The 18,436-nt window shown below is 56.7% G+C and overlaps 1 protein-coding gene across 1 annotated transcript; it reads left to right on the top strand.

The window, feature by feature from the left end:
• Positions 1-485: 485 nt before the first annotated feature.
• Positions 486-17,146, top strand: FAM20A (FAM20A golgi associated secretory pathway pseudokinase; the record flags this gene model as incomplete). The annotated part of the gene is made up of 11 exons (XM_082492013.1): positions 486-802; positions 6,989-7,173; positions 8,108-8,158; positions 8,623-8,701; positions 9,947-10,039; positions 11,617-11,732; positions 12,167-12,347; positions 12,692-12,801; positions 13,137-13,218; positions 13,302-13,361; positions 16,477-17,146. 11 exons carry the CDS (start codon positions 486-488, stop codon positions 16,739-16,741), a joined length of 1,539 nt encoding a protein of 512 aa, XP_082348139.1. The 3' UTR covers positions 16,742-17,146.
• Positions 17,147-18,436: the final 1,290 nt, after the last annotated feature.

The following is an 18,436-nucleotide window of genomic DNA, read 5'->3' as shown; positions in this document are numbered from 1 at the left end:
CTTTCCGCCTTCGGGAGAGGGGGCAAAACCCCCCGGCAGGAGCCGAGGGGCGCGGGCAGGCGGGGAGGGGGAAGGGGGGAGCCCGCAGCCAGCCCGGGGCGAAGCGGAGGGACGCCGGGCGGCTGCGGGTGCCCCGTCCGCTGCGGCGGGGGCGGGCGGCAGAGCCCGGGGCGGTTCGACTCCATCCCCGCACCGCCTCCGGGGCAGCCTCCTCCCGGTCCCGTCCCCCCCCTCCCCTTTCTCCGGGTGGCTCTCCCTTCACCCTGTCCCCCATCCCATCTCCCCCACCCCGCCCCGGCCGGTCCCCGATCCCCCGCCCCGGGGCCCCGGGCGCCCTGCCCGCTCCCCGCCCCGAGGTGCCCGCAACCCCCCCGGCTCCGCCGCTCGAGCTCCCCCGTGCGCTCTGCCCCGGGAGGCGGCGGCGGCGGCTGCTCCCCGCTGCCGGAGCTGTCCCTGCCCGCCGCTCCCGGTTCCCCGCACCGGCCATGCCGGGGCCGCGCCGGGACCGCCCGGCGGTCCTTCTGCTGCTCGGGGCGCTGCTGGCGGCCGATCTCTACTTCCACCTCTGGCCGCGGGCGCGGCGGGAGCTGGCGACGGGCTCCCCGGGCTGTCCCTGCCGCCGCCGCCGCCCCTCGCCCGCGCCCGCCGCCCCTCCGCTCCGCGCCCGCGCCGCCTCCGCGCTGCGGCGCCTCTTCGCCCACCCGCTGTACCGCCCCGCCGCCCCGCCGGGCCCCGCCGAGCCGCTGCTGCGCCCCCGCGAAGCCCTGCGCTACTACCGGCGGAAGGCGGCTCGCTGGAACAGGTGCGTCCCGCCGACACGGTACCCCCTGCCCGGGTACCCCCTCCACCGGCGCCCCCTGCACGGGCATCTCCGGGGCACCCCCTGCATGGGCACCCCCCGCGCACCCCCTGCACCAGCATCCCAAACGCAGGTAACCCACCGGGCACCCCCTCTCCAGGCACCCCCTGCACGGGCATCTCCTGGGCACCCCCTCCATGGGCACCCCTTCCATGGGCACCCCCTGCATGGGCATTTCCTGGGCACCCCCTTCCCAAGCACCCTCTTCACAAGCATCCCAAGCGCAGGTACCCACCAGGCACCCCCTCTCCAGACACCCCTTGCACAGTATCTCATGGGCACCCCCTCCATGGGCACCCCCTGCATGAGCATTTCCTGGGCACCCCCTTCCCTGGCACCCTCTTCACGAGCATCTCAAACGCAGGTACCCACCAGGCACCCCCTCTCTAGGCACCCCCTGCACGGGGTACCCCCTGCACAGGCATCTCCTGGGCACCCCCTCCATAGGCACCCCCAGCATGGGCATTTCCTGGGCACCCTCTTCACAAGCATCCCAAGCGCAGGTACCCACCAGGCACCCCCTGCATAGGCACCCCGTGGACAAGCATCTCCTGGGCATCCCTTTCCCAGGCACCCCCTCTCCAGGCACCCCCTCCATGGGCACCCCCTCCATGGGCACTCTCTTCATGAGCATCCCAAGCGCAAGTACCCACTGGGCACCCCCTCTCCGGGCACCCCCTCTCCAGGCACCCCCTGCACAGGTACCCCTTGCTTGGGCACCCACTGGGCACCCTCTATCCAGGCATCCCTCCCAGGCACCCCCTGCACAGGTACCCCACAGGCCCCCCCTTTTCTGGCCAGCTCTCCCAGGCACCCCCAGCCTGGGCACACAACCCCTGGGTACGCCCTGGTGTCCCCAGCTTGGCTCATGCCCCGCTTCCTGGCTCTCTGCCCCACTGTCCTCCCCATCACCCCCCCTCCCCAACAACCAGCAGCACCCCACGGACAGGCAGGGCTGAGCAGGGGGGGCTGTGCTGGAGGGGGCTTCCTGGGATGCCTCCTGCTGGGCTGTGAGGTCCCCAGGGGAGGGGAAGGGTGGCTGCTGGGGCACGGGGTGACACCCTGCAAGCCCTTTCCTCCCAGGGTAAAGCGCCTCCTTTGCTCTGTGTCACCTTTTCGGCTTGGGGCAGAAGGGGAGCAAGCCCCCAGGCGCTGAACCCCAAGGCTGGTTCCCTGCGTCCACCAGCCCTCAGGGTGCATGACAACCGGAGCCCCCAGGCTCCAGTGGCCGCAGTCCCCCAGGCCAGAGCCCTGCACATCTCTGGGTCTGCCTCCATGCAAACGCACGGGTCTCCTCTGATCCACGGTAGCGGTGTTGGGGTGCTGCCCCCCTGTTCAGCCCCTCTCCTGTTCCCGCTGCTGACTTCTCATCACGAAAAGGTGCAGAGGCTTTTACTTTGGGAGAGAAAGGGACTCCCAGCTAAGCGCCCTCTTCTTGCTGCCTCTCCCATCCCCAGCAGCGGTGGCAGCAAAACTCCCCCGTCTCCTGCACCTGGGGTAGGACTGTCACTACCCCCCATGGACCCTGCCCAGCAGGGACAGTGACCCTCAGCACCAGCTCTGAGCATCAGCCGCCTGTGCATGATCCGATCACTGAGGCTTCCCACCCCGAGGCCCCTGAGCCCCTGATCTAACCCACCTTGCAGCCGGGCTGTGGCCAAGCTGGAAAGAGCCGGCATCCTCCAGCGTCCCCCAGGTCCTCCCTGAACCCCACCAGCTTCTACCTTCGTGCACAAACTCGGATCCAACAGGGATGGCCGCGGTGATGCAGTGCTGGAGCAGGTCACCGTGGTGCATCGGCATGGAGGCTCCCAGCGCGCTGAGCTCACAGCATCGCCTCTCTGCCCCCTTCATGGGACAGGGATGGTGCCAACCTGTAAGGGGACGGCGGCATCTCCTGGGGACCACCTCAGAGGTCCCTGTCCTGGCACTTCCCCGCTGCCCAGGTTTGGTTTCCAGCGTCAGACCCAGTTCCTGCTTCTCCCGCCACCCACGTGCTGTTTGCTGAGCCGTGTGGACAGGATTCCCAAGCTCCCACTTTCTCCATTTTGATGCGACTTCCTCTTCTTTCTGCGGGACTCACCCATCCCCGGTTTTGGGTGCGATTTGCAGGAAGCAGCAATGGGAAGCAATGATGGAAGGAACTGAAGAGTGACCTCCATGGCCTGGAGCCACCCCGTGTGCTCGGCCAGGGGTCCCCCCTGTGAGGCTCGCCCCTTGACCGAGTCAGTCTGGAGCAGGTCGAATCCTTCTTCACATCGCTTGAAGTCCGTGGCTGTTGGGTTTGAGTACCCTCAGACCATGGACCATGGCCAGGCTGTGCCATGGACCACCCTCGGGTGCATCTTCACAGGACTGAGCAATGCCTCCTGAAGACATCAGGATTTCGGCAGCAAGCCAGATGTTTTGCCCGGTGGGGAAGGGGGATTTGAACCGAAGCAGCTCCTGGCACGTGGTTGATGGCTTCTTGAGCACCACCAGAAGCCCTGAGCATCCAGTGCCGAGCACTGGCAGCAGCACTGGCATTACATCCACACCAGCCTCGCAGGCGGGACAGCCCCTGCTATTTGGTAAGAGGTCTGCGTTCCCCGACTTTATTTACTGCTTTGTTTAAACGTGATATTTGCGCCAAAGCCGTGGCTGCACGTTACCTTTTGTTCTGAGGTTTGGTTATGATGTGGCCAGGAGGAAAGCCGTGATGCCGGTTGCCCTTGATTGACTTCACTTTGCACCTCCGGGAAGGAGAAGGGAGGCAGAGTATTGATTCCTCCTCAGTCCCTTTGAAATAAAAAGTATGATGCTCATAAGCGGGTAGAGCCTTCAGAGAGCACGCACGGGCCGAGGTGACACGCAACGTCTCCTCCCGTTGGTGCTGCAAATTGAATATATAATAAGACAGGACTCGCCGGGGCTGATGCGTTTCGTAAGACCGTTAATTTGCTGAGGGCACGGTTTAGCGTGCCACTGCTGTTGTTGAGGACTGAAGACAGCGCTGCGGGAGCAAGGTCCACCCCAGCTCTCATCGCTGTGTGACCACGTCCGCTCCCAGGCAGAAGAGGGTCAGGAGTGTCCGTGGGCCATCGTCTCCTCGGCGTGGCAGTGTGACGGCACGTTTCTACATCACGCGGAGGTCGGACTGTTGCCAAAGCAGCTCTCAGGGCGGCAGGAGGCTCCTCACGAGTGGAACAAGTTGTAGCTTAACCCTGTGCCCACAGCACAGCGTGCCTGTCTTCATTTCTGCCGCCAGATGGGCATCAGGTGGACTGGGACACTCTGCCAGCTCGTGGAGTGGCCCCAGGATAGGGCCCGTTTTGGATACCCGCGGCCAGGGGAGCACAGCAGCGCGTGTCCTACCGCCCCGGTGCTCGCTGCCCGTCCCCGTGCTGTTCCCCGGCACTTCAGTGAGGACCGGGGGTTTGACTGCAGGATGCAGAACCAGCTGGAGAGACTGATGGAGATGCAGGAAGGAAACAGCAAAAAAAAAAAACATCCACACCTCTTCAAAACCAAAAAAAACCCAAAAAAAACCCCAAACCCAATTTAAAAACTCCGAAGCTTATTTTTATCCTTGAAGGAGCAGCTTCAAAACCCCAAACTCTGTATCCGGCTCGGTGCCAGGGGAGGCACGGGGCGAGCAGACACCGGTGGCCTGTGCCCAGCATCACCCCACGCCGTGGCCCTCTGCCCTGGCTGAGCAGAGAGCTCGGGCAACCCCGGGGCTATTTAGAACAAGTTAGAAATTAACCCAGTTTTGATATCATTACATCTTTTGCAGAGCTCTGTTCTTACAGGGAAATATTTCAGGAATCCTGAAGGAAGCGGGGAAGCAGAGGGAGCTGTATTTGGGGCTTAAAGGCTGGGAAGGGGCTCGCTGGCCCTGCAGCAGCTCGCCCGGGACAGGGACCGCGTGAGCGCTGGGCTGGAAGCAGCCGCTGGTCGGGAACTGCCTCCCCTTGCAGAACGGCGGCATTTTTTTCCCCATCAGTAATCTATTGCTCACTGCCACCCCAGGGCGGGAACAGCCTGTCTCTACGGGAGGCAGGAGAGCAAATATGGTAAAATATTTGGGCAGCTTCCCTAGGGAAAAATCCCGAGTCATTTTTCTAAATTGTACCGGGGTCTTTGAATTACACCGGGGTCTTAACCCCCGGCTGCTGTGGGGGGTTAAGGTTGTGCCTCAAAGATTTGCCCACGGGAGACCCGGTGTACAGCAGCGTGCCGGAAGGTCGAGGCATGTCCGCCGGAGCCGACGGCATCCCGGGGCCACATCTTTGTGCGCAGCTTGCCAGCCAAACCTGCCGAGGAGTCTTAGCATCCACCACATCCACCTCCTCCCGGCGCGGGGGGAGCTTCTGCCTCCTTTGCAGACGCCCGAGCAGAGAGAGACATGCCCCGACACCCGTCTCCCTGACGGCGTGCACGTGGACTTCGCGCTGTAGCTGACCCCGAGCCAACTGAAAGGCAAACACGCCGGGGAAGGGAACGGGCTGCTCTGACCTGCAGATACGCCTTGTCTCTCCGCTCTCTAGATTTTTCCCTGGACATGACTGAAACGTGTCCCTCACCACCGGGAGGGTTCATCCCTCGCTCATGGTTAGACCGGACTCACCACACTGTTCAGCCCGCTCAGATGGAGAAGGATGATGGGAAAAAAAAAAAAAAAAAATCCAACCAAAACCCGACGCTTTCCTGCTGGTCTGAGCAGGGAAGGAAAAAAAGCCAGCCATGTCCACAGCCCTTTTCAGCCATCAGCGCCAACTCCGTGGCTGATAATTGCCTCTGTGCACGGTCAGCAGCCGCTTGCTGCAGCCACCGCCGCGAGCCGTGCAGCGCGGCAAAGCCCGCCACAGCCCGTGGGGTGATTCCCACTTGCACCCCCTTCATCCTTTTGGGGCTGGAAAAGCACGGGGCACCTGGCCTCCCTATCCTCGCCACTTCTAGTTTTGTTTGCATTGGGCAAAAACTAAAAAATTAGGAAGAATTAGGAAAAACACTAAAGGCAGGCAGGAAAAAGTCACTTCTCATCTTCTGTGTTTCCCGGAGTGTGTTTTGCTACGGGTCGGGGTCAGGTCCAGCGAGGCACGTGGCGCCTCCCTCTCTCCAGCCACTCCATCCCAGCCTTCGTTAATGCCCTACTCGTTATCAGCCCCCAGCTCCTGTTTTCTTTCGGGGATGTATCTTGGCACTTTCAGTGCAAACTGAACTTCGTTTTCCTTTTATCGGGACCAGCTACTCCGTACACGGCTCGGCCGGCGTTAATGAGAAACTAACGCTCTGTCCTCTGCCGGGTGGAATAAGTGACCTCTCGATTGCCGTTTGGCAGAGCCTGGGTCCCAGCCGCGCAGGTCCCAAAGCTGAGGAAGATGCTGATCAAGTGGGGAGACGGTTTGGGTTTCTTATTGAACCTGGGAGAGCCCTTCGGCTCCACCTGCCACAAAAGGGCTGAATCAACCTTGATTTTAAGAGAAGACACGCGGGACTCTGCCGGATGACCTCGCCGCGCCGAGGGCTCTGAATCTGGTCACAGACCCAATTTGTGGCTCTAATGTAACAATTTTTTTTTTTTTTCCTGCCTGGGACCTCTGGCTGCAGGAAACAACTCTGTCAGAGATGTAGTGACTGTAAAGACGGTCCTCTGCAGAGGCTCACTTGGACCAGACCCTGTTGTTCTCCTGGGTGCTCCGGACACCTCACTGAGCAGTCAAGACCCAAGTTATTCACTGTCACATCACGTCCCCTCCCCAGGTCTGGCCTGGAGCCTGCAGTCCCTCCGGGAAGCGCTCCATCCGTCACACAGGCCAGCTCTTGCGTTGCCAAAGATGTGGTTTAGCTCCAGCCGTGCCCTGACACCTCTCCTGGTCCTGATGGGGCGAGGAGAAGACAACAGAGCCCCTGGCCTTCCCGCCTGGGGCTGCTTTCCCAGGGCTTTGCAGAGGGAAGAAGGCAGCACGATCATTGCTCCCTGCCTCGGTTTCCCCTGGGATAGCACCCAGAGTCCTTATCCACCCCGTGCCCCCCCAGCTCTGCTCCCCAGCACCCTCCCCACTCCCCGACAGCCTCAGGGCTCGGGGCAGTAAGGGTTTCCATCCCCAGGCTCATCCTCATCACCCTGTAACCGCTCTTTTCCAGGAGACACAAGCTTTACAGGGAGGAGCTCAACCTGACCTCCCCGGCGGCGCCGTTGCCGCTGCGGCCGGAGGCCAGCTGGCTCCAGTTCCACCTGGGCATCAGCCGGGACGGGCTCTACCCACGCTCCAGCCCCACCGTCAACAGGCTCCTCCGGGACATGCGGGACTTCACCACTATCAGCGCGGGTAAGCAGCTTCCTGCCGCAGGGATGGGGACGGAGCCACTGGGAACCGCATGGGGCTGGGGGGCTCCAGCCCCTCCCTGGGTCACTTTTGCAAACAAGGCAGGGGCTGGTTCTTGCCAGAGGAAGCTCCGAGCCCTGTGCCGGCTTCCCGGCAGGTTTCGTGCTGTGTGGTTGCCGTGCCCTTGCCTTGAGATGGGAGGAAGGACCAAGCTACATCCTTAAAGAAGGACACTGAGGTGTTGGAGCGTGTCCAGAGAAGGGCAATGGAGCTGGTGAGGGGTCTGGAGGACAAGTCTGATGAGGAATGACTGAGGGAACTGGGGGTGTTCAGCCTGGAGAAGAAGAGGCTGAGGGGACACCTTATCACCGTCTGCAGCTCCCTGACAGAAGGGTGCAGAGAGGGGGGGGCTGAGCTCTTCTCCCTGGTGACAAGTGATAGGACGAGAGGAAACGGGTTCAAGTTATGTCAGGGGAGGTTTAGATTGGATATTAGGAAATGTTTTTTCACTGAAAGGGTTATCAAACATTGGAAGAGGCTGCCCAGGGAGGGGGTGGATTCGCCATCCCCGGAGGCGTTTAACAAAAGGGTAGAGGTGGTACTTGGGGACATGGTTGAGAAGTGGCTTTGTCAGGGGAGGGTAATGGTTGGATTTGATGATCTTAAAGGTCCCTTCCAACCTCAGCGATTCTATGATCCTATGCAGCACGCTTTGGTGCCAGCCATGCCAGGGACCCATTGCACGGCCGTTTAATCCCGACAAACTGCCTCAGCGCCCCCGAGGGGACCGCACCCCTCGCTGCGCACCGATGGCACCGGGGCTGCCAGGCTGGGGCAGCCCAGGCAGTTGTCCCCTGCGTGCCCCGTGCTGGGAGGGGGGGTCAGCAGCAAAAGACCAAGCCCGGGGGGGGTCTCACCGCTCCTCCTGCCCTTGCAGACTACAGCCAGGACGAGAAAGCGCTGCTGGGGGCCTGTGACTGCAGCCAGAGTGAGTGCGATGCTTCGGGTCCCCGCTCTCCCCTCGCACCCCATCGCTTCAGCGGACCCCCATCCCCACCCCCTCCATCCTAAACTCAACAAGGGAAACACAAAGCCAGGCAATGCCAAGCCCTTCTGCCTCCAATTAAACCCTGCGGACCCAGCAGATGCTGGGATGTGGGTGCCAGGACACCAGTACGCCACTGGTTTCTACTGGGGGGAGGAAAAAGTCCCCAAGAGGACATAACAAATGGCCGTTGGGAGAAGCGCTGGAGGGAAATCTCCAGCACAGGGGAGAGGGAGGAAAAACAACGGCAGAAGCAGAGGGGAAGAGGAGAGATGCTGGAAGGAGCGATGGGGTGCGCTCACCGGGGCGGAAAGCCGAATCGCATCCAGGCGCGTAACCGGTGCTTCACCACGCACCGGGGAGACTTTCCAGGGGGCTGGTGGCTAACGGCCTGTCTCCTCCCCTAGTCGTGAAGCCCAGCGGCGTGCACCTGAAGCTGGTCCTCAGGTTCCAGGATTTTGGGAAAGCCATGTTCAAGCCCATGAGGTAAGACACAGCGGCGGAGCCCCTCCGCCCCGCGTAGCCACGAACCACAGAGCCCCGCAGCGAGCGGTGCGAGCATCCTCAGCAAGGACCGCCGCGCCGCAGCCGCATCTTTCCTCTCCTGCGCTCAGCTACCTCGACAGCTGAAAAGGTTTCGTTATTTTTGGCCGCTCGCGCTGTCCCAGAGCCGCACGTGGATAAACACCGGTGTTCCCACACTGCTTATTGACGTTGGAAATTTCTCGGTTCATAGATGCCAGACAGCGAAGGACCTTGGGACACTTGTTCTCCCGAGAGCTTTGCCGATAGGGACTGCTTATTTCTTCCTCTTCCCCAGCTGACTTTGTGGTTTTTACCTCGATTTTCCTTGGATTCCCCCAGAGTATTTCCAAGAAATAGCCATCAGTCCCAGTCACCTCCAACCGGAGTTTTAAATTGCTTCTGCACTTATTTCTAGCCCCGTGGGACTCTTCGCATTTATTGCCCCTCACTTTACTCGCTGTGCGCAGGCAGGGCAGCTGGCAGCACACCAGCTGTGATGGTTCGCTCATCCAGAAAGCGGTCAGATCCTCTCCCGCTGGTTTCTCTCCACCTCTGCCCAGGGTCGGGCCGGTCCAGGGGGAGAAGGAAAGCGTCCGTGCACTCAGCTGAGCCAGGAGGGCTCCGCAATGCCTGCGGGCTTTCCTGCGACGCACAGCTGCTCAGGAGGCTGAGCAGGCAAATTCACACGCTGCACGTATCGAGGCACTGCGTGACAGCCAGAAAATGAAATGGAATGAGCTGCTGCTGGTGTTACCGTCTCCAGGATATGAGAGCATCAAATCTGAGCTCTCCTCTGCCTCCCACGGCGACTTGACAAGTGCAGCATGGCCTCTAGCATCCCCTGATGTTGTACCCACCCGAAACACTGTCCTAACTAAGTAGGTCTAATAAAATCTGGCACAAAAGGTTTTAAAGCCCCAAGTGATTCCTTCTGCCTCCCTCATCCACCCGGCCCTAAGACAGGGCACAAGCGCTGCTCTCTGGCACGGTGGGCTGGTCCCAGCCCAGCACCAGGCACTTTAGGTGCTGGCCTGGCCACCAGGCGCTGCAGCTCTGCCCGACGGCCCCAGCACCAGCGTGGCCACACGACGGCTGTCCCCGAGCACACCGGCTGTCCCTGGGTGCGCTGTCCTTGTGCCACCACTTTGCGTCCATCCTGCCTGCCCTGCCGTGCCCGGTTACATTAACCCCCTCGCTCTCCCCCAGGCAGAAACGCGAGGAAGAGACTCCCGAGGACTTTTTCTACTTCGTTGACTTCCAGCGGCATAACGCAGAGATCGCTGCCTTCCACCTGGACAGGTAGGGACCTGCCTCCTCCAGCTGCCAGCGCCCGGTCCTCTGCCCAGGGAGAGCTTGGGCACGAGAAAAGCTGTGCTGAGCCCCGCAGAGCTGCTTAGCTTCAGAGAAGCAATTGCTTTGCGGCACCCTTTGGGGAGCTGCCGCATTACCTGGGGACAGGGCGGCTCTGGCTCTCATCTGAAGCCCAGGAGTCAGCTTCACCTCGGCCGCTGCATGAGAACAGGCTGGCAGATGAAGCCCAGGTTGCGAAGGGGTCGGGTATTTGCCACACGGCCACCCGCACGGGGGTCCCCCCCGTGCATCGAAGCACAAAGATGAGCTCTGGGTGCAGCCTGGATCCCGTCCCGGTGAGGGAGTCGCACACTCAATCAGCAATCAAGGCGTGTTTTGGATTGAGATAAACTGCAACGATGCAGTTTCAAACCCCCAGCTAACGAGCAATTAACCTGGCAGCTCTTCCCAGCAGGCTTTGTATTTAATAAAATCAAAAATACCCTTATTAGAAGAGGAGGGCAGCAGCCTTCTTCCCCTCGATGGGCTGAGTGTTGAAGATCAAGGTGGGGGCTGTCCCTGATGGTGAAGGTGGATGAGGGTCTCCAGTTCCCAAGCCCAACCTATACGATAAGCAGGACTAGACTGTAAGTCCTGGAGCTCAAACTCTGAGCGAGGGAGTGAAGAGAGCTGAATTCCCTTTCCAGCTCTGCCCCTACATCACCCCAGTGACTCTGCTTGACTCACCTACCGTCAGCTTGCCTCTTCTGCGTCCCAGCTCCACCGCCAGAAAAATGAAGCCGGACTGCTTTTCTCAAGTGCTTTGTGGTTTTTAGAGCTGAAAGATGCTAGATGAAAGCAAATGTTGGTTGGTGGTTGTTTTTTTCCTTTAAACATTGCTCAATAAGTAACAGGCTAAATCCTGTTTTGTGCCTGATTCTCAGAAGCAGAGGGCATTACCCAAGGAGCAAAGCAGAGCATTAGCTGGTTCACCCCGTGTTACTGACTCAGCAATCAACAGCGGCTTTTCCACTCACTGACATGAATGCCTTTCTGCCCCAGGCCCTGATTTTGTTAAGAATATTCAAAATGAGTCAGCTGGGCATGAGTGCCTCCGAGCGGGGGTGACCCCTCCTCGCCTCCCGCGGTCTCAGCCACGTTGTACCGCCTTCAGCGCGTCTTTGCTCCGTGTCAAACCCAACATCGTAGAAGGGCCTGAAGAGCTGTTCTGCCTCCCCGAGGACCCAGCTTGTGTGCAAGGGGATGGGAGAAACCGGTTAGGGAAAAATACACGAATCCTGGAGAACATCCAGATTGTTCCAGGCAGCAGCTATTAAAATACCAAAATCACATTTTGGTCCAGAGGGTAAAATGATCCTGGCTATTTGCTAGAAAGAAACTGGGAGATAAAAAAAAAAAAAAAAAAAAAAAAACAAACACCAAAACCACACATGGGTGCAGTCATCAGAAGCTCCCTGGTTTATCAACGGAAGGGGCGAGGGCAGCATCTGCTGTCCCACGTTGCCATCCTGTGCAGTAACGTCCCTGTGCACCGCAGGCTCTGAGCCGCTGTCCCTTTTGTGCAGGATCCTGGATTTCCGGAGGGTGCCACCCACGGTCGGGAGGTTGATCAACGTCACCAAGGAGATCCTGGAGGTCACCAAGAATGAGATCCTGCAGAGCGTCTTCTTCGTCTCACCAGGTAGGCGAGCGCTTGGCTGCTGCGAGCTGGGATTAGACATGTTGGTCCATGGTGGGTGGAAGGGCAGGGTCTGCTTGGAAGAGGGACCAGCAGGACTTGCGCTGTTGAGCAGAAATCAAAGTCTTGGGTGAAACATGTACAAAGACGTGGTTACAGTAGAGGCATCCCTCAGCCTCCAGCTGGAATCATCTGCCAGATCTACTCACCTGCCCAATTTTCCCCACCCTTTCCCCTAGTACGGGACCAGGTCTGTCCATGACCAAAATCCAGGTATTGTCCACCATTTGGCTGTTTCACATCCCTGATATGGGTACACATGCCACAATATATGCAGTCACCACCACGCAATAGGGAAGAGGTCAGTCGGGACTACCTTTCAGTCTCCTGCGGATCGTAGCTCCTTTTCCTAGTTTTCTTCTCTCTTCTCCTCCCAGCCAGCAACGTTTGCTTCTTTGCCAAGTGCCCGTACATGTGCAAGACGGAGTACGCGGTGTGTGGGAACCCTCACCTCCTGGAAGGGTCTCTCTCCGCCTTCCTGCCATCCCTCAACCTGGCGCCACGACTCTCCATCCCAAATCCATGGATCCGGTCCTACTCGTTTGATGGAAAAGAGGAGTAAGTGGGTAAATGATGCCGCTTCCCATATCTGCATCGCAGGGAGCGCGTGGGAAGGAGAATGAGCGGGGTACAGACACGTGGACATACATACAGGAATTGTATGTCCAGGCAGAGGAAGGCCAAGGTTCAGAGATTGTCTATAATTAGTCTAATAACTCTTAATGCCTGGGCATTGACTGGGTTTTGCTTCCAGTCTCCTGCATGCACAGGGAAGGAGATTTAGGGAGATTTAAGTTCTCCTCCTCTCCCTCTCCACACGGGACACCGGCTTTGGGGTGCTGTTGGCACGCAGGAGCAGCAACCACTGACTGTGCCTCCCCCTTCTCCTCCATCTCCTGCAGGTGGGAAGTCAACCCACTCTACTGCAACACCGTGAGGGAGATCTACCCCTACAGCAACGGCAACCGGCTGCTGAACATCGTTGACATGGCCATATTTGACTTCCTAATAGGTATGACGAAGGGGGAAATAACGTTCCTTCTTTCCATGTGGTCCTTCAGCATCAGTCTGTCTGCCTTCCCGTGCCACGGTGTTTCTCAAGGCCATCCCTTCTGCTCCAGAGACAGCACAACCCCTCCTGATGTGCAGGCAAGGGGGACCCCCCAAGCCCACCCCGGCCCCCCCCCGGGGGGTTCCAGCAGGATGAAGGCAGCAGCTCTGAGCATCTCGGACACTTCCAGCAAGGCAACAAGCATTTCATGCAGATCTGAAAGAAAACGTAGGATAGTTTAGAAAATTACTTGGTCACACGTAAGGGAAATTGTTCCTCTGTCTTCCTTTTACCAGGGAACATGGACCGTCACCACTACGAAATGTTCACCAAGTTTGGGGACGACGGCTTCCTCTTGCATCTGGACAACGCCAGAGGGTGAGGCTGGGGGAGAGCATCGGGGAGGGGGGGAAGGTGGTGGGCAGGCACTAAAGCTCTGCGCTCTCTGCTCACCCCCCCAGGTTCGGGCGGCATTCCCACGACGAAACCTCCATCCTGGCCCCGCTCTCCCAGTGTTGCATGTAAGTGCCGGCTTCACCTTCCTTCCCAGCCGCGTCGGTGTTCGCGCCGTCATGGGCTGGCTCCATCCAGCAGCGCAGGGAAGAGCCCTGCTAATCCCAGCCCCAGCCGCAGGCCAGACCCCGGAGCACAGGAATCACAAATTATCCCACAAACAGGGATTAAGCTTTTGTATCAGAGCGTCAAGCTCTGCTGTGCTGCAGCCTGCTGCGGTGTCACACAACAGTCCCTCCTGGATACTTTCCTGTTGAAGGTAGAAGGCCTTGCAAGCGTCAAAGCTTTCACCGATAGACCAGAGACACGTCCATTGGATGAAATCCTTCCAGAAGTGTCTCCCAGCATTTCGCAGCCCATTGACATGAGGCGCTATCAGCCCCAATCGACTGACGTGAAGCTCAGAAATCCCCATCCAAAAGCCTGGTAGAACTTTAATACAGCTAATCAGGTTTCTTCTTCCCATGGCATTAAGCAGAAGCTCATAAAAATGTTACTATTTGAATCCTGTCTTCTCCCTTTATTAATTCACATAAATCGTCAGCTGAAAGTTAAACTTCAGAGAGAGAGAAAACTGCTGTTCCCTGTGGTTTCTCTTTCGGAAATGCCTAACCTCTTTCCTCGCCGTACCTGCCCCATCTCAGCCCCAGGGTGTTAACTGCACTCTTCCCCGTACACTGGTATTACTGGATCTAATTTTAAGAACTGTTATTTGCACCCGGTGAGTCTTTTCATTTATAATTGCAGGCTCACAGTGAATCCTTCTCATGAACTCCTATTTTGTGCGGTTTAAATTACCTCTACCTCTTAATTTGACCTGTATACACTAAGACCCACAGGTCAGATCCTTCCTATTCTTCCAGATCCATCTCCCAGAAGCTCTTCTTAATTTAGTTCTCCTTGTAAAAGACAGCGGTAAGAAGACCCGCAAGTCACACCTTGTAATAAGCCAACTAGGGCCAAGAATGGTGTAAAAGCAACTCATCCTGCCCGAGGGTGACACACAAAACCTCATTTCCCACAACAGCCAATCCATTCGAATGCAGGAGCATCCAAAAATGCTCGGAAAGGAAATAAAAAGGTTTTTTTGAGTAAGCACAGAGGCCACGGACTTCAGCCTGCCCTGACCAACGAGCGGGACTCAGCCCAGCGGGTCACCTCGGTGCTCCCCGTGAAGCCAAGCTGTGGACACCCAAGCAGGAATGAAGTCCTCCAGACAAGAGGGACCACTGGACCCACAGGCTGCTCGCTTCCCTGCTGAACATGGTCATCGCCTTCCCAGCTCAGCTCTTCTCCAAATTTGGCTTCCAGCCGATTTAAGCCTTCTGGTATTCTTAGCTGCCTTTCACAGCTCCCACACCAGTCCTTGTCCCACACGTTGGGGTCTGCTGCTCTCCTCTCCCAGCGCTGCTCTGAGTACAGCAAACGGCACAAATACAGCCACGCGGTAAGAGATGCTCCTTTTCCTGAAAGAGTCAAAACCCACCACAAGGCACAGACAGGCCTGAAGACGGCCCCCAGTTAACCTGGCTCACACGTCTTCTTGGCTGATGAAGACCCTGGAAGGCTCTGGGTCAAATCCTCCACGATGCAGTACGCCAGCGGGGTTACAGCTGCCCTGGGGGAGAGGCGCGGGGCCGGCGGCAGGATCTCCATCTCACACCGCTTTCCATGTTCTGCCTATTTCTTACGTAACTGTTAGAGCGTGACAGAAGCCATTCCCCACGGGGTCGGACCATCCCGTTCTCCACCTCCGAGCCTCGCCGCTGGTCGGAGCGGAGCAAACACAGCTGGTGTTTACCCACAGTCACCCCTCGCCGGCGAGGAGGCTGCACGCGCCTCTGCTGCAATTCACTCCTGCCCTGGACAAGACTTTCTCCGGCAGCAGCAGCAGCACCTCACAGCAGTGCTCCGGCAGTGATTTAAAGCCTCATTGTCAGCCATAGCACTTGATCAATCGATTATATATATATATATATTTTTTTTTTCAGTAATATTAATGCAAGCCTGGCAGCGGGCAGCCAGGATAACAGCCACGGTTTAAACCTGCACCCCCCCTCCCCCCCCACGGCAGCACAGCACAGGAGGCGGTGGGTCGTGGGACCTTCCCCGCTGCCCCGTGCGATGCGACACGCACCTCGCTTGGCCGCTGCCGGGCGGTACCAGCCCCCGGTGGGGTTCAGGGACTGCTCGGCCACGCGTGGCAGCAGCAATAAGCCCTTCACCTGATATCCGAACGGCGCGTGTCCTCTCGGAGGTGCGGAGAGCCAGAGCGCCGTTGCCAGCCGATGCTCTGGATAAACAACAGGCACACAAAAGCAAACTCTGGAGCTGGTTGAAACGTTTCTGACTACACCTTTTTCCATCTGAAAAGTCTGGCTCGGCTCAATAGGAATGGCTGCGTGAACACGAGCTACTTCATTTACAAAATTTGAAGGGCAATAATTAAAAGCACTGATTAATTTCAGTATTAGAGATGCTGAAGTCAAAACACTTTTTGCTGAGGATTAAACAAATGATTTCAGAATACCGAGCTGCGTTCCCAGAAGTGTTCCAAGATTATAGCTTTTCATCCCCCTTTCTGTCAAAGGGAAATATTTAAATCTCAGTACCTCTTAAGGTGAAAAGTCACAGTTAAATCAGTTCCAAGAAATAGTCCCTCTTTCTGCTTATAGTTTTGACAGAAGATTTTTTTCCTCATCCATGCTGCTTCATTTTACCTCCCCCTTTGCCCCCACCCCATAAATGTCATCCTTGGAACATGGCACCACCTTGCAGCAATCGGGGGAACTCGGTCAGCTCTGACTCAGAGGAAAAACACTCATTGCTGAGAACTTCTATCATGTTTTTCTCTCTGATGACAGACATCTGCAGTAGAAATACTCTGTAGTGTGGAAAAACAAAGGAAGAAGCAGAGGTTTCTGTAAAAAAATATTAATCTCCTTTAGAAAAGGAAAGCTTTTGTTCCAAATTTCTTCATCAAACATCTTCACCCATCTTCGCTCTCCCTCCTTCCCCTACCACCAAGGGCTCAGGCAGCCTCTTCTTGCCAGGATGCCACAAGAAGTTTGCATTAAGATGTCTAATTTCTTTTTTTTTTTTTTTTTTTTTCCCCCCCCCCAGAATAAAGAGGACGACGTTATTGCGCCTCCAGCTCTTGGCTGAGCCCGAATATCGGCTCAGCGACGTGATGAGGGAATCCCTCCTGCAGGACCGCCTGGCACCTGTCCTCACCGAACCCCATCTTCTGGCTTTAGACAGACGGTTACAGCTTATCCTGAAAGCTGTGAAGAAATGCATAGACATGTATGGAGAAGCCAAGGTGGTGGCCAACGACACCACACAGCCTGAGGCTCCTGCGTCGGACAGAGTGAAGCTGACCACTTAAACAGTCCTTAGCTCGTGCTCGGAGGTAGGGAAAACCCCTGCAAGCCAAGTGGCGAGTTTTAATAGCTGGTAAATGCCATCTACAAACGCTCGCGGAGCCTGAGAGGGGAAACTCTTCAGAAGATCTTCAAGAATCACACTGGGCATCTATGCTGGGTCCTCGACCAAAGCTTCTGGGCTTGGCCAGTGTGTTGGTAAGTTGTGGTCTGACTACTGCAGACCTTTACACCCCAAATACCAGCTCTCTGGGGGAAAAGCAGTGAGCTCCTGTTCTGTAGTTGGCCATGCCCGTGGGAGGGCAGGGGAACACATGGCCATTGGTTTGCTCACCCTGCACGGGGATCTCAGTCTTGCCAGTGAAGGACGCAAACTAGATCCAAGGATAAGGCTTGAATAAAGAGATGCCAAGACCCTTTTCCTCTTATTAAGTCTCTGTTCTGTAATCAAGACTGTGTATTTGAGGAAAGAGCAATCTTACCTCCCAAGGGCAGTACCTGCCACTGAGACAAGATAGCACGTTCAGACTGAAGAGCATCTGCACACTATTCACCATCAGGCTGGTCCATTGCCCCTTGGTCTCCTCAACAGAGAGTGATGAGCCCACTCTACATCAATCTGTGCACCTCACTCAAAAGCGCGCTGCCTCACAGGGCAGTAAAGCCATTTCTTTCACCTGCCTCGTGAGCTGAAGAGCCAGGCTGGGTTGTAAGAGAAAGGCAGTTACGTGTTGCCTTTGACCCAAAGGGAAAAAGAAAAAAAAGCACCACACCACCAAACTGCTCAGAGGCATAAGACCGTATTTACAAATCAAGAAGCCATCCACTTCTGGTGAAGGCATTTTGCCAACGTAGGAAGGTCTCTCTCAGATCCTCTTCTCATAGCTTTAAAGTCACTAAAGTTGTCATAATTCCCTGGAAGATAGAAATGGTATCCCAGTCCCCATCCCTGTGCATTTTGAGGAGATGCAGTAGGAACTGGAGACCACAAAAGTGTGGGGAGAGAGTTATCATAGATCTTTCAATGTGTAGTTTTCCCCTTGCCTCCCAACGATGAGGCTCAAGAAACTTGATTACTGAAGCTCTCTTTCATAGCATTTTCCTTTAACTGTTGAAGAACGACTGCACTGAGCTTTTTGGCAGCCTAGGGAATGTAGTTGAGAACTTTGTTGATAATTTATCATCCTTAAGGAAAAAAAAAAAAAAAAAAAAAAAAAAGAGAGAAAGCCCACAGCCAGTCTACTAAAGCTCATTCTAAACTCATTTCTAAGTTAAACAAATCCCCACGTACAGTACTGCAGACCTTTCAGAACAGAATCCTAAAACCATAGCACAAACGTAGTCAGGCAGCAGTTGTTAACAGGGTCTCAGCAAGCTGCTGCACCAACCACTGCCTCGTTTTCTCATGGGCTGGGATTTTGCCCAACCTAAAGGGAACTCAGTGACCCTGGCAGTAAGTGCCTGCATCATGCAAGGAAGGAACAGAGCTCTTCAGCCACAACTATCGTTTTTCACAGGGGACTGTACTGACGCTTAATTCAACTCCACAATAATTCTATAATAGACTGTAAAACTACAGGAGAGACTGTAGTTGTCATTTTGAGTGTGTCCCTACAGGTGCCTATTCTATTCATTTGTATGTTTGAGGAAGTTTGGAGTGTTTCTGCTTAGCAAAGAGATTCCTCCAATATTCTGCAGCC

Source organism: Vanellus vanellus (assembly GCF_965231255.1).
Source record: "Vanellus vanellus genome assembly, chromosome: 17".
NCBI lineage: Eukaryota > Metazoa > Chordata > Aves > Charadriiformes > Charadriidae > Vanellus > Vanellus vanellus.
The sequence above is the reverse complement of the archived record's forward strand: the minus strand, read 5'-3'. Positions and strand labels throughout refer to the sequence as shown.